Source organism: Heteronotia binoei, chromosome 9 (assembly GCF_032191835.1).
Source record: "Heteronotia binoei isolate CCM8104 ecotype False Entrance Well chromosome 9, APGP_CSIRO_Hbin_v1, whole genome shotgun sequence".
NCBI classification, from domain to species: domain Eukaryota; kingdom Metazoa; phylum Chordata; class Lepidosauria; order Squamata; family Gekkonidae; genus Heteronotia; species Heteronotia binoei.
This window is the reverse complement of record NC_083231.1, coordinates 48,117,241-48,132,929: the sequence shown is the minus strand read 5'-3', so window position 1 is coordinate 48,132,929 and position 15,689 is coordinate 48,117,241. Positions and strand designations below refer to the sequence as shown.

At 41.6% G+C, this 15,689-nt stretch overlaps 1 protein-coding gene across 1 annotated transcript in view; it reads left to right on the top strand.

Moving 5' to 3' along the window:
- Positions 1-15,136, top strand: part of TLL1 (tolloid like 1) — a 191,454-nt gene extending 176,318 nt beyond the window's left edge. The window contains exons 17-21 of the mRNA XM_060246563.1: positions 4,428-4,553; positions 5,379-5,506; positions 13,368-13,581; positions 13,905-14,155; positions 14,961-15,136. Of these exons, the coding sequence (XP_060102546.1) occupies positions 4,428-4,553; positions 5,379-5,506; positions 13,368-13,581; positions 13,905-14,155; positions 14,961-15,095 (854 nt within the window). The 3' untranslated portion in view covers positions 15,096-15,136. The remainder of the gene's footprint in view (positions 1-4,427; positions 4,554-5,378; positions 5,507-13,367; positions 13,582-13,904; positions 14,156-14,960) is intronic.
- The last annotated feature ends 553 nt before the right edge of the window (positions 15,137-15,689 follow it).

Genomic DNA, 15,689 nt, shown 5'->3' with positions numbered 1-15,689 from the left:
ATTATTACAATGAACCTGTGAAAAGCAACCCATTAGCAGATTTATGTTGGAGCAGTCACTCATGTTTGGTGCCATCCTGGTACATTTTTTTCCCCACAGACAAAAGAGCTGCCTGCAAAGAGAAAATTTTTGTTTTTGAATCATGCAAGGACTTGATACAGGTTGCTCCTTCTGGCCGAGTACGTATAATTCACAGACTGTCGGTCTCTGAGGGTATCAGAGGTACGACCATATGTCCTGTGAATGGTTAAACTCTAACATATTGCTGAGAGAGAATGGATCTTTCTTTGTTATGAGTATTGACAGAAAAATACACAAAGCATCCATTCAGAAGTGGGAGACTGATTTCCATCTGGGAGCCCAACAAATGTTTTGCATTTACTCAGCAAAACATTTGTTTCTCTAACTAATCTACACTAATTTTCCCCCCTAAGATTCTGAGTCTGAAATGCACACGATGGAAAGTCTGCACTGGTTTATAAAAATGTAGATAAAACCTCTATTGCACAATTCTCTGTCAGTGCCAAACTTTGTTGCCATTTCACTTTTGTTCCTGTGTGATGAAGTTGTCCTTAAAGGCTCCTTTGGATAAAATATAAGTTATTTAAATTAATCAGGCTTGAGTTGTGTGTGTTTATTTGACTGTACATACATATATAAATGTTCTGTTTCAGGTATTTGGGATAGAACAGAGAAGATCTTATTACATAAACAATTTGCTTTGAGGAGAAGAAATACTTAACAGTTCTCCATTCCCTGACCCATTCTCTGTCATTTGTCTGTTTCTTTCCAAGAGTCGCAACAGAGAGTTCCTCATAGGCCTCAACTGCCCCTATTTCTGGGAAATCAGCTTGTTCTTTCATACCTTCCCCTTATACAGAATCATTCCTTTGGTGTACATTTCCTTAAAATCTTGTTAGTGGAGGTTGCTAGCACCATCATTCTACTAAACACTGTGGGTTTAAGAACTGCACAAATTACTCTTATGCAAACGCTCAGGCTTTTTAGACTTTCCTCTGAAAAGAAGCTCTTTGGACCCTTCTCATCAAAATACTATAAGAATTTATAGTATATAATGGATTTCTTGTGCAAATAAATGGTTATTTAGGTTTTAGTTTCATGGACATGTTTGGATATCTCCCCAAATAGTAGACAACTGGCAAACAGACTTGTAGTCTACTTGGGAACAAAATATGTGTTTGACTAGAAGAAATTCATATTGAATGACAGACTTTTCGTTTCTCTATTGCAGTTTGATGCCAGTGAAAATATAATATGCCATCACTTTGTAGAGGGAAATGAGATGAAGTTCTTCTGTATCTAATTATTTTACAGTTTTTTCTGCATATAATGAAATAGAGGCTAGGATCCTCCATGGTCTTTTTTACTGATGGAATGGATTTCTGTCAGCAAAGTGGATTTCCCTCTCTGTCCCTCCAACTACAATCCAAAATGTCTCCTGAAATGGTGCTTCTGATGGACAGGCCTCCCCCTAGAAACTGCATTAGGGTTGTTGGAGGTCTGCCATGGGAAAGGGTAATTCGTGAAAATCCCCTTCCTTCTGTTACAGGATCCAACTCAGAAAGACAATTGCAGAAAAGGCAAATAGTGAGACTTCCTTTTAACAGAACAAAGTTTGAGTCAGTGGCACCTTTAAGACCAATGGAAGTTGCGAGTCCATACATGTAGGTGGAGGATGAGCAGCAGGTTAGCATAGAACATAATAAAGTTGTTGGACAAATCAAGGACCAAACTGGAATAACAAGTTTCATTTATCACCATTTGTTTGGGTTTCATTCCAGGGGGGGAAAGATGGTGAAGGAAATAAATATATCAGAATTGGAGACTGATGGGCAGATGTACCCTTCTTAATTATAGAATGCTGAAAGTATTTAAATGAGACCCTTTCTGTCCATCTCCTCTCAAGCATGGAGGCAACCTTACAGCATCCTCTTCTTTGAAGTGTTGAGTCCTGGGGATTCCGTTGTTCTGAGTGCTGTAATAACTTATAACTCTTTCTAGTCTGTTCCTGAAGTTCTTTTGCAATTAAACAATTTGTTATTCCAGTTCAATCCTTGCAACTATCAAACCACTTTATTATGTTCTATGCTAATTTGCTGTCCACCCTCTACCTATATGTATGGACTCGCAACTTCCATTTCAATGTATCTGAAGAAGTGTGCATGAACACAAAAACTTATATTTTTAATAAATCTTTGTTGGTCTTAAAGGTGCCACTGGACTCAAACTTTGTTCTGATGCTTCAGACCAACATGGCTACCAACCTGAATCTTTCGTTTAACAGTTGTTTTGAGAAGTTACCTTACTGAAGAAGAGTCACATACATTTCAGCATGCAGAATATTTAAGTCCCCAAGAGCAAATGCAGCTGCTTGTTTGTACGTTATTTTATTCTGTGTGGATGTTGTAAGTCTCAGTGAGAAAGGCTGGCTATAAATCAAGTAAATAAATTGTATAGTGTTAAACAAGGAGGAGATAGTATAATGGATTTGATCCAAACCTTGTTTTCTACTAGCAGAAGTATACTTCTTCTGATAGTGAGGGAAGGGGAGATTTCTACCAATTTCTCCTAAAGTGGACTCCAGCATAATGTATATGCTATTAATGGAGCTATGGTGGGTAGAGGAAGATTAGACTGCAGCTGCATCAGGAAGCAGAAAATTCCCAGTACTTTGAATCCAACCTACTGTATGTAAGATCAATTGCAAGGATTGAATTCTACATAATGACTGGTTACGGATGGGCAGTAAAAGCTGCCCAGGGATGGCTGTTGAGCCGACCAGTCCCTGCCTTCACTCCATCCCTACCTGTAGTCCGGCCAGCTCAAAACGCCAAGGTGCATCTCTGGCCATCTAGATGGCTGGGAAGCAGAGGAGTGGCAGAGGAGCACATGAGAGCTCTGGAAGCTCTTCCAAGGCACCCATGGCTGGTCCTTGTTCCGGCGGTGAGCCACGCACTGTCTGGATGCTACAGGGCGCTCCTGTTTCCACTGGCTCACTTCTGGGTTGGCAAGCAGTCTGGAACCAGCTAATGTGAAACCAATGCATGGTAATCTTGTTAAGAAAATAACTCTTTTTAAAAATATGTCCTGAGTTATGAAGGGTGTGAAGGGTGTGTGAGTATTTGTGTGTGTGTAAATGCCTATTTTGCATTCCTTAATCTGCATCCCTCTGATAAAATCAACATCTCTCTTGTTGAACTAACAAAGCTTTACATATTACTTACAAATTCATATGAGGAATAAATCTGACCAGTTTTGATTGAATGGATCAGCTCCACCTAAACATAGCAGCTGATGCCTCTTGCTGGAATGACTGCCTGCTAATCTAGTCAGGTTTTTCTTCTCACAAATGAATTTTGATGCCATGTAGTACAACTCAAATTACTCCAACACTCACCTTGCTTTGTATTTAATGCACTAAAAGATTATTATTTAGTAAACTGGACTGCCTGTTGTGTGGTATCTTTTATTGCCTTACATAACATCTGTTTATTCTATGTGCTACTTGAACAGTACACTTCCCTTTTCAGTGTTCCATGCTACATCCAGATTTATGGTCAAAGCATATTCATCAAGGTCTTGAGGGAGAGGGAGGCCATATTGAAGTGTGTGTGTGTGTGGAGAGATGGGGTTAAGAGGGATAGGAGAGCCAGTTTGGTGTAGTGGTTAAGAGCGGTGGACTTTAATATGGACAACTGGGTTTGATTCCCCACTCCTCCACTTTTAGCAGCCCTACCTACCTCACAAGGTATCTGTTGTGGGGAGGGAAAGGAGATTGTAAACCGCTCTGAGACACCAAGTGAAGGATGGGATATAAATCCAATCTCCTCCTGTTCCTCTTCTTCTGGCACATGCTGCACTTGAAACCTTTTTAAGCCTAAATTGATGTGTATCTGCTCAAGCCTGTACAACTTGTGACCCATAAAGCCAAATGGAGCCCATTAGAGCATGTATTGTTTTTGCTGACTTTTGGGGACTGCAAGAATGGGGGGGGGCAGGGGGTGGCTTGTCAAACACTTTGCAGCTGAGCTGTGTTTGATTGGGTCACAAACTGCAGGAGTTGGGCAGATCTTTGCAACGCTCGTAACTGCTGGGGCGACACTATTCAAAGCAAGAAAATTAGTTTCAGAATTAACTTTTGGCAGTAATTTACTATGCTGACATATTTTTGTTTGTTTTCTTGCGAAATAAACTCCCTGGCATTCTGCCATTTTACAAGGTTGCAGGCTAAACAATGAATGGGTATCATTAAGGTACAATTATGTTGTTACGCTGAAAAGGATAAAGTGAGTGCCTTAGATTTTCTCTGCTTCTGGACATGAACCTAACAAAACACTTCCATGCCTCTTTCTGAGCCTTGGGAGTAGATAATGCAGCTCACAATAAAAGTGTCATGTGTCTTTTAGACAAGGACGAATGTTCTAAGGACAACGGTGGCTGCCAGCATGAATGCATCAACACTGTCGGAAGCTATATCTGTCAATGTCGCAATGGATTTGTGTTACATGAAAACAAACATGACTGCAAAGAAGGTAAAAAGTGGCGGTATGTTAAAGCAGCACATTTGGAATGGGTGCAGGACTGGCAGCAGGGTCCCAAGCAAAGTGAAATCCTTCTAAGTACTTAGATTTAGAAGGCTTATAGCATAAGACAGCAATCCTGAACAGGTCTGCTGAGAATCCTACTTGGGTATATTCAGTGGGGCTTACTCCCAGGAAAGCATGCTTAGGATTATACTATAACCCAGGGGTGGCCAAACTTGCTTAGTGTAAGAGCCACGTAGAATAAACATCAGATGTTTGAGAACCCAAGACATGAACCTTAGATGTTTGATATCCGTGAGGGAGGGAGGAAGGAAGGAAAATAGATGGGGTGGGAGGAGGGAGGGAGAGGTGGAAAGAAAGCAACTTTAACTTTAAATGCATTCTCCAAGCCACTGGCTGGCTTGGAGAAGTGTTATAAAGAGAGAAATGCCTTTTCCAAGTTGGCTAATGGGGCAGTGGGGGCTTCAAGAGCCACACAATATGTGTGAAAGAGCCACATGTGGTTCCTGAGCCACAGTTTGGCCACCCCTGCTATAAGCCCTTAGATGCGCATAGATGAATTATTGGTATGGTAAAGTTTTATGTGATCCATAGTACAAATATTCATTAAAGTCAAGCATAACACTAGCACAATGGTCCAGTGTCCATTGCAATCAGTTTGTAATCACTGATTATAATAATAGTGAAGACCAAAAAGGTGATTAGCCCTTTATTAGTTTGTGGACAACCTTTCAATGGAACAGCAAGAAAATAGCTTGCTTGATATCATACATTTTTATCTAAACTGATACTATCTATCAATTATTGGTGCAGCCGAGTGTGAACAGAAGATCCATAGTCCAAGTGGAATTATCACAAGCCCTAATTGGCCAGACAAGTACCCAAGTAGGAAGGAATGTACATGGGAAATCAGTGCCACTCCAGGACACAGAGTCAAAATAGTAAGTAACTCAAATATTATTAGGGAATGTCTTCTGCAGCTGGTGTTAGGAGATTATCTAATGAATGGTGATGGGGGCACATGGCAAATAGTAAAATATGCATGGGGAGTAACTTTCTTATTCCTCCCACCTTTGCTTTTTCCCCTCTATCCCTACTTCTCTGTCTCTCACTCTTTCTCACTTCCAGCACCTGTTCTCTTACTCCACACCATACCAAACCTTTAATGGCATAATAGATTCAGATAAAAATACACAGAATATAAAAATTTAAACATTGGAGATAAAATCAAAATAAAACCGAGCTTACAGATGCATTCAAACATGGTCAGAATTAAATTTAAGGATGTCAGCCAGAAATTTTGCCACAGCCTCACTAACCACCCCCTCAGTATCACTCAATAAATAATAACAGGGTGGCAGAATAGACAAATCTGGAGAAAAAGAAAGCTTGCCAAATAAATCTTTACAGAGGTTATGGTATAAAGAACAATCAAGCAATATATGCTGGATTGAGTCAGGGGTATTTGCTCCACAGGAGCAAAGTCTGTCGGCTAAAGGGACTCGCTGATATCTCCCTTGTAAAACTTTGGAGGGAAACGCGTTTAGTCTAGCCAACATAAATGCCCTGCGATGACTTGGAGTGGTTAGGTCTGATAGATAATTGGGCATTTTGCCACAAAAAGCATAAAGACCTAAGGAAGCTGGAGAGCAAATATAAGGGTCAGTTGGCCGTAATTTCGTTTCCTCCAATTCCCATAGTCTCAGTTTAATACATCTGAAGATATATGACTCATCAGCGGTAGAAAAATCATCTACCTCTAACCCCAATTGATTGAGTTTAGACAGAAGCACTGCTGTCCAGGATGAAATATATGGGTCTCTTTTCATACAATCAAGAAGGCTGTTGGGATCTGTTCTAAAATGAATTTTGAGCCAGAATTTAAACACTGCAATCCAGGCTTTTGTCTCCACCAAAGACTGACCCACTTCAGAGCAGAGAGCAAAGTGGGACACACATTTTGGCAAACCAAGAATTTGTCTAAAGAATGAGGCTTGAATGCCCTCCACTTTCCTGGTAAAAGCTGAGATCCAAATAGGGATACCATAGAGGATTTGGGCAAGCGTTTTGGCTTTGAACACTTTAATAGCTGCTGGAACTAATTGGTTGCCCCTTGCAAAGAAAAACTGTTTAATTTGAGCAGCTGAACATTTAGCCAAGTTGACGGTGTTGTTACGATGTGAAACCCAGCTTAACTTGTGGTTAAAAGTGATCCCCAAGTATTTAAAAATTTTTGTTTGCTCAATTGTTGAATTGCCAATAAACCATCTCTGTGGGCGCCAGCAGTTTGAAAAGACAACTACTTTAGATTTGGTGTAATTGATAGTAAGTGAATTACAATTACAGTAGTCATAAAAGGCATTCAAATACCTTTGCAGGCCCACTCTTGTACAAGAGAGGATGGTAGTGTCATCGGCATAAAGTAATAAGGGGACCGCTCGGCCTGCAAGTTTAGGCGGATGACCGTTGACAGGGTTCAAAAATTGTGCCAGGTCGGATAAAAATAGATTAAAAAGATGCGGGGCCAGCACGCAACCTTGTTTAACCCCCTTTAACACTGAGATTTTACTAGTCAAGTCACTGCTAGAAGAAAATTTCACTTGGCAAAAGGTATTAGAATGAAGTTTCCTCAAGAGAAACAGCAGACGAGGGTCCATTCCCAGGTGACCTAGCTTGATCCATAGTTGGGCTCTATCTATTGAATCAAAAGCACCCTTCAAATCGATGAAGGCAGCGTATAATTTTTTTGACCCGGTATGCATATATTTTTCAGCAAGGAAGGCCAGAGTGCAGCAGTGATCCATAGCAGATTTGCCTTTGGAGAAACCAATCTGTTCAGGACCTATGATGTTGCCTAGGCGCATCCAGTCAGTTAATCGGAGTTCTAAATGTTTTGCATACAGTTTGCCCACTATAGATAATAAACTAATGGGGCGGAAATTTTCTGGTAACTCCAACCCCCCCTTTTTGTATATTGGAATAATTATAGAGTCAAGCCAAGGGTCAGGGATGGAGCCATGCAGATCGATAAAAGAGAACAATTTTGCAAGGGGCAAGAGCCACCAATCGGCAAACTTTGTGAATACCTCAGTGGGAAGGCCATCAGGGCCAGGTGCTTTACCCGCTTTTAAATCCTTCAATAACTCACTGATTTCCTCTAGAGTTACTGGAGGCCAGACCGGCATATCAGTAACTGAGAGGTTTGCTAAGATAGGAGGGGATACACATGGAGCAGCAAAAATGTTAGAGAAGTAATCAACCCATGTTTGCTCAGAGATATTTGGGTCAGTGTCAGGAGATTATCTAATGAACGGTGATGGGGGCACATGGCAAATAGTAAAATATGCATGAGGAGTAACTTTCTTATTCCTCCCACCTTTGCTTTTTCCCCTCTATCCCTACTTCTCTGTCTCTCACTCTTTCTCACTTCCAGCACCTGTTCTCTTACTCTCTCCTCCATACCTGTCACTTCCTCTCTCTTTCTGCCCCATCACTCTCCCAGCTGCCCACCTGCTTCCTCTTCCCCCATAACATAAGTGGTGGTGGCAGCTTTCCCAGAATCACAGTCTTCTAACTACAGAGATCATTTCCCCTTAGGGTTGCCAGCTCCAGGTTGGGAAATTCCTGGATATTTTGGGGTGGAGCCTTGGAAGGTCAAGGTTTGGGAAGGAAAATGATCTCAGCAGGGTATAATGCTGCAGAATCCACTCCCCAAAGCAGCCTTTCTCTCCAGATAAACTGATCTCTGTCATCTGTAGATCTTCAGTCCTCACATGAAGGTTGTCAACACTAGTTGTCCTGGAGAAAATGACTGCTTTGGAAGGTCTTTGGTATTATACCTATCTGAGGTCCCTCTCCTCCTCAAACCCCACCTCCCCCAGGCCTAACCCCTCAAATATCCAGAAATTTCCCAACCTGGAGTTGGCAACCATGTCTCCTTCCCACTGAACAGGCAACCTACCTTTATCTGCCCCTCTGTCTTCAGCTTTCTGTTGCCTCCTTCCCTGCACCTTCTACCTAGGAAAACCACAATACTTCTCCACAGTAGGGACTAAAGTGGCTTACATTATTCTCTCCTCCTTTTTGTCTTGACAACAACTCTGTGAAGTAGGTTAGGTTGAAACTATGGTTCAAAATCATCCAGTCAGCTTCCACAACAAGATAGGGATTTGAACATGAGTCTTACAGACCCTGCTCTGAAGCTATAACCACTATACCACATTGGCTTTCATAGAGTGGCTGCTGTTGAATGGTAGAAAGCAGCCAGACCGAATGCAAGTCAGGGGTATCCAATCAGTTAGAGGTTGCTGTCAGCCCTAGGGTTGACAGCCGTCAGGTGGAACTTGGAGATCCCCCAGAATTACAATTAAACTCCAGACAACTGAGATCTGTATCCCTGGAGAAAATGGCTGCTTTTGAGAGTGAACTCTGTGGCATTATACCATGCTGAGGCTCCTTGGCTCCCAAACCCTGCATCCCACAGATTTCACCACAAAATCTCCAGGCATTTTTCAACCCTAGCCAGTCCTGGCCCCAATGAATCCTCCCTCAAAAGCCAAAATAGACCCGGAAAGAGCCCTGCTCTCTCTTCCTGCTAGTCTTGCCAATCCCCAGGTCCCAGTTTGGCAGGCTCTGTCTTGCTCCCAGTCAGCAGCCAGTGGGGGGAAGCCCCGCCCCAAGTGCCTCCATGTGCCTTCAAACCTTTGAAGGCTTAAGAAGACACCAGGAACAGTTTGCTCTTTGAAAAGTGTGTATGCCTTTAAATCTTCAGCTAGGCTGAATGGGGGCGGAGTGTAGGCTTGCCAATCCCCAGGTCCCAGCGGGGTTTTTTCTGCTTTCCCAGACTCCTTCCCGCCCCCAGTCAGCTGACCGGCAGGGGAAGCCCCACCCCCAGAGGACCATGTGCCTTTCACCTCTGGAGGCTTCAGTCTCCGATTGAAAGGCTTCCTCTTGGGATGGTGTGTCTGTGTTACTTTGAAGAAGTTGGCAGCAACTCATGAGTAGAGAGGCCAGTCCAGAGTCGCCAGAAAAGTGGGGGGGGGGAGGAAACGTCTGCTGAGCACTTCATTATTCCCTATGTGGAGATCGATTCTCATAGGGTATAATGGGGAATTGATCTGGAGGTATCGGGGGCTCTGGGGGAGCTATTTTTTGAGGTAAAAGCACCAAATTTTCCATATAGTATCTAGTGCCTCTCCCCAAAGTACCCCCAATTTTCAAAATGATTGGACCAGGGGTTCCAATTCTATGAGCCCCAAAAGAAGGTGCCCCTATCCTTCATTATTTCCTATGGAAGGAAGACATTTAAAAAGGTGTGCTGTCACTTTAAAGGTGATGGCCAGAACTCCCTTGGAGTTCAATGATGCTTGTCACACCCTTGTTCCTGGCTCCACCCCAATGTCTCCTGGCTCCACCCCCAAAGTCCCCAGATAGTTCTTGAATTGGACTTGGCAACCCTAGTGGGGTGAATCTGCAAAACAATGTAGGAAGGAGGGAGGGAACTGCAGCCAGCTGATGGGGAAATGAAGACTGTATTCAGGGGAACTGCACTGCTCTATTTTTATTTATTTATTTTAGAGAATGGGAAAGTCTCCTGGTCCCACCTCCAAAGTCCCCAGATATTTTGTGAGTTAGACTTGGCAACCCTACCTCCTGCCCTTTTTACTCACAATAACCCAGCATGGAATACTGTGGTTGCTTGGCAACAATAACTGAGGAAATCTGTTTTTTTTAAAGCCACAGGTGCTCCTTTTATCATTTTTGGATTTTTAAATTCCCCAGTGTATTTTTGTTTTAAATTCCACATTTTGCTGTAAACCTGGGGGCCTTTTGGGGTTTGTAGAAATATATATTGTGCCTGTTCACAGCTCCTAATTAGTCACCTAATTAAAGTATCTAAAGATTTGTCCTACTTCACTATTAGTATATAAGATATAGGCTGATGCTTTAAAAATGTTTTTAGGCATTATAATGTCAGTCTCTGTGTTCCTAAATCAAACATGCAATTCAGCCAGTATGACAGTATTTTAGAATGACTTGTGGCGCAGAGTGGTAAAGCAGCAGTACTGCAGCACTGTGGTCTGAACTCTCTGCTCACGACGTGAGTTTGATTCTGGCGGAAGCGGGATTCAGGTAGCAGGCCCAAGGTTGACTCAGCCTTCCATCCTTCCAAGGTCGGTTAAAATGAGTACCCAGCTTGCTGGGGGGGAAAGTGTTAAAGACTGGGGAAGGCAATGGCAAACCACCCCGTAAAAAGTCTTCCGTGAAAACATTGTGAAAGCAACGTCACCCCAGAGTCGGAAACGACTGGTGCTTTCACAGGGGACCTTTACTTTTCTTCAGTAACTATATTCAGCACAATGCCATGTAATGTACCTTGGGAGAAGCAAATTCACTACCAAATTAAAAACCCCAAACAATAGAAATTATTCTTCTGTTCAGCAGAGTCTAATTTTCCATTTGAGTGGATTCAATCCTGTATTTAACCACCTTCTCCTAAGATTTTAATATGCCTATGAGATCGCCTGGGGGCAAAATAAGGCCATACCAAACCAAATGAAAACATACTTGGAAAATGTTTATGAGTAGCAACTCAGATTGCTGTCCAGCTGCTCCAATTATTAAGGATAGCTAATCTCCCTAAGAAAACCTTAATAAATTGGGGGAAGTTATCAGGGTTTCAGCTTTTAGCACACTGTGCTTCTTCTGAGTCTCTTTCCACTGCCAAAACATCAGCACTTGAGCTACATGCAGTTCCTTGAGGACAGCTGTTAATATCAAGTGGCATCACTTTGTACCTTGGCTGGCTGCCGTGAGAGATTCAGTAGATTAGAGCCACTTTATTGTAAGGCTGTTTTTTTGCAGTGGCGTTTGACTTTCTTGTCTGGTTTAGTTCCTTTTACATATTGCCTCTTTATACTCCCATATTGCTTTTGCCAACAATTTTGTGAGAATCCTCCCCTTTATATTGGCCCAATTTTAAAAGTGCAATAGAGCTGCCCCATACAATTTTAATCAGTGTCTATGATTAAAATTGGTACTCTATGCAAACTATGTGGTACTCTATGCAAAATACCTATGTGCAGTTATTTAGAACAATGTCCCTGAGGGACACACATCTCTGGCATGCAAGCCAAGCATGCTTAGCTGTTTTGCATATAAACACTCTTTGTCTTGCTGGGATCACATTTAAATCAGGCTTCAGTTAGGCAGGGAGGAACAAGGAGTCAGCTTGTGCCTTTTTTGTAAACCAGGCTTAAGTCAGAACAGTGTATATGAGAGAGAGTGAGATTTCTCATGTTTGTACAGATTTTACCAGGGTTTCTTGTTTGTTTGTTTTTTGTTTTTGGGGAGGTGACTTCCAGTAACCCAAACCAAATGAATAGTTCAGGATTTCCAATTAAAACTCCCACCTTTAGACTGTTTTGTTAATATTATGACTGTGTTCAGTGGATCCTTCACTCTATATCTATACTTACAAATGATATTCAGGAGTGCTGCCCATCTTCCTAACAGTTCACATTATAGGGTTATTATTGTTAATCCTATTGATTGAGGAACCAGTCCAATGGGGAAAAAGAGTAAAATCTGCAGTTCCTACTTGATCAGTAACTTTTTCCTGCTTTTATTTTCATTCCTTGTTTTTAAGTACAACTTTGTTCAATAGTTATGTTTTATTTGGCTGTGCTACCTTAAATAGCTGTCTAACTGTAGTCATAGAACTTGTTTTGTGTAGCATTTGTAAAGTCGGGTTCATTTTTCACACACACACACACACACACACACACACAGTTATTCATTTTGGTAAGCTCAGACATATTAGATAGGGTGGGAACGAGCCAGCCACATTTTAGTAAAATATCTTCCATCTTTATAAAATTGATGTGGAAAGTAAATAAACTCACAATATAGCTCACAGCTGTTCCAGAAACCTTCATTCCCCATTTAGTATATTCCACATGTTCTGAGAAACATGAGATGATCCTGCAAATTAGAAGAATGAATTCAGTGGAACATTGATATTTTCCAGATTTGCTTCCTTCTGCCATGGATAGTTATGGGGAATAAAAGCCTTGATCTCTTTAGTGTGAACACATAAACGGGCAGCTCTTGAAACCACTGAGAAAGCAATCTACTCAAGGACTGCCACTCTTTGGTTTCCATTGCAAAAGTTTCCTTGTAAGACATGGAAAGTGCATAGGACGCTGTGGAGTGAATTGTACCCACAGGGCTTGTTTTGTAGCAGGAATTCCTTTGCATATTAGGCCACACACCCCTGATGTAACCAGTCCTCCTGGAGCTTACAGTAGACCCTGTACTGAGAGCCCTGTAAGCTCTTGGAAGATTGGCTACATCAGGGGAGGTGGCCTAATATGCAAAGGCGTTCCTGCTACAAAAAAAGCCCTGGTACCCACCATCTTTGTTGTCATCACTTCCACAGCCAACATGTCATTCACAGATCAGAAATGTGTAAGAAGAGAATAACTAGGCATCAATTCATACTCTAGAGCAGGAGTAGACAACCCCTGCACATAGGCTAAAAAATAGCACAGTAGGCTATTTTGCTTAGCGTGGTGGGCTAGCTCTCTTGACAAGGGACTGTGGTGAGCAGCTGAGGTGTTAGCAGTGCCACAAGAGGTCAGCTTGTTCTCAGTGTGTAGAAGCCTCTCCTCTCTTCCCCCCATCCTTTAGTGTGCTGATCCATCAACACCTATGTTTTCCCACATTTGGCTCAAAAAGTTGCCTGTTCTGGTGTTCTAGACATACATGACCTATGTGATTCATGTTGTGGTTACTATTCAGATTTTTAACGAGTTTGAAATAGAACAACATCAAGAGTGTGCTTATGACCATCTGGAGGTATTTGATGGAGAAACAGAAAAATCACCAATTCTTGGACGTTTATGTGGAAATAAGATACCAGATCCTCTTGTTGCAACAGGAAATAAAATGTTCCTTCGCTTTATTTCGGATGCCTCAGTACAGAGAAAAGGCTTCCAAGCTACGCACACTACAGGTCTGAAAATAATTTCCTTATTTTTGTTAATGACATGTTTTTAAATGAAAATAAAATATAGAGTAGAGCCTCATCACTGGAAGTACACTGCATTGTTCAGATTGAGTAATTACTGTTATTCAAAAGTATTTAATTAAAAAGCCAGTGACCATATTTTAGTCTTTTTTGTTCAAGTCACAAATATACTAATACCTGGTTGAGTGTCCTTTTTGTGGTTTATACTGACCTCCAGTGGTAGGTCTGATTTTCTGTTCCGAACACTATGCAATAATAATGCAGATTAAATCAGATAGATCTTTGTTTTTCTTCTCCACTTTGCACAGAGTGTGGCGGTCGTCTGAAAGCTGACAGCAAGACAAGAGACCTTTACTCTCATGCTCAGTTTGGTGATAACAATTATCCGGTTCAAGAGGACTGTGAGTGGCTAATAGTGACGGACCGTAGCTATCGAATAGAATTAATTTTTCAAACTTTTGAGGTGGAAGAAGAGGCAGACTGTGGTTATGACTACTTAGAACTTTTTGATGGCCATGATACGTCTGCTCTGAGGCTTGGTCGGTTTTGTGGATCGGGGGTACGTAATCTTGTAATTGTTGAAGTTGTTAGAACTCTGGAACACAGCCAAAAATTGAGATGTGTTTATTTCTTTTCACCATTTAGTAGACTCCCCCATACACATGTACAAACATCCTATCCCAGCCTCCTTTTCAAACTCTTCCGTGCAGTGCAGTACAGAATGCAAGGATGCATTCATATACATTTATGCATATTCTAAACTTGACTTTAAAGAAATGTAGAACATTTTTTGGCAGGATTACTTTGGCGTCATCAAAAGGTTAAGTGTATGAGTTTTCCACTGTGACAGAATATGCTTCTGTGTTCAGTGGACTCTGTAGCTGAGAAAGTAATAAGAACTTATCAGATTTGGGTGGGTCCAGACAGCTTTTTCACTCAGTTTTTCCCAGTTCCCCTGCTTAAAGCCCACTTGCCACATGGATTTTTTTACATGCATGTCATATGAGCTCTAGTTTAGCCTTTTGGGATGCTCAGATGGTACTCTAGCTTCCTCTTTCACAACAGAAAAGAGATTGTTCTGTTCTTGTCATTCTTCTATTCCATCAAAATATGTAATGTAATGAAAACTGGAATACTACATTGATACAACCATTTGACGGCCCATTAGACGGTGTATGTGTGTATATAAAATTTTTTGCCACTGTGTGACACAGAGTGTTGGACTTGATGGGCCGTTGGCCTGATCCAACATGGCTTCTCTTATGTTCTTATGGTTGGATCCAGCCCATTGTGTAATTGCTGAAACCTTCTTAAGTGCAGTTTTCTAAGAACATTTTCTGTAAATGTGCTGTTTGTTTCTACAGCCACCTGAAGAAGCTTACTCAGCAGGCGACACTCTCCTACTCCATTTTCACACCGATGACACAATCAACAAGAAAGGATTCCATATACGATACAGAAGTATAAAACGACAAGATAGCGTTCGCACCAAAAAATAACATAAGATCCCTCAGATCACCCAAAAAAAGACACAGAGAGAAATGTTATGAAGAAAGAGGGTTTTTAAAAACAAAAAAACAAAAACTGACATTATCAGCAAACACAAACTGAAGGAAAACTCATGCACCCAAAAGCATCTTACTGTTGAATACTATTCCTAATTTAGAGGAAAAGACCTTCTAGTGATGACGTGTGATCTCTGTATGTGGCTTTCCTAAACAGCTGGTCAAGAGGTATTGCATGCTTACAGGGAGACCATGAGAGCTTTGACCACAGTTTGACAAGAGTTGTCGTTGCCTGCGTACCCAGCCACTCAGATTCAGGTGAAGTGACGCTGTAGACTGTTTTTCCTTTTGACAATTGTCTGGTGTCCAGGAGGCGGGAGAAAACCCCCCACCTTCTGCAGGTCATGCACCCAAAATACTGTCTGTGTATCTTTTGTGCTCTGATTGTTTTGTGGCATATCCAGGATATAGTTTGTACAAGATGAAAGAGATCTTCTGAGATTGTTCTGTTCTTGTCATTCTTCTATTCCATCAAAATATGTAATGTAATGAAAACTGGAATACTACATTGATACAACCATTTGACCA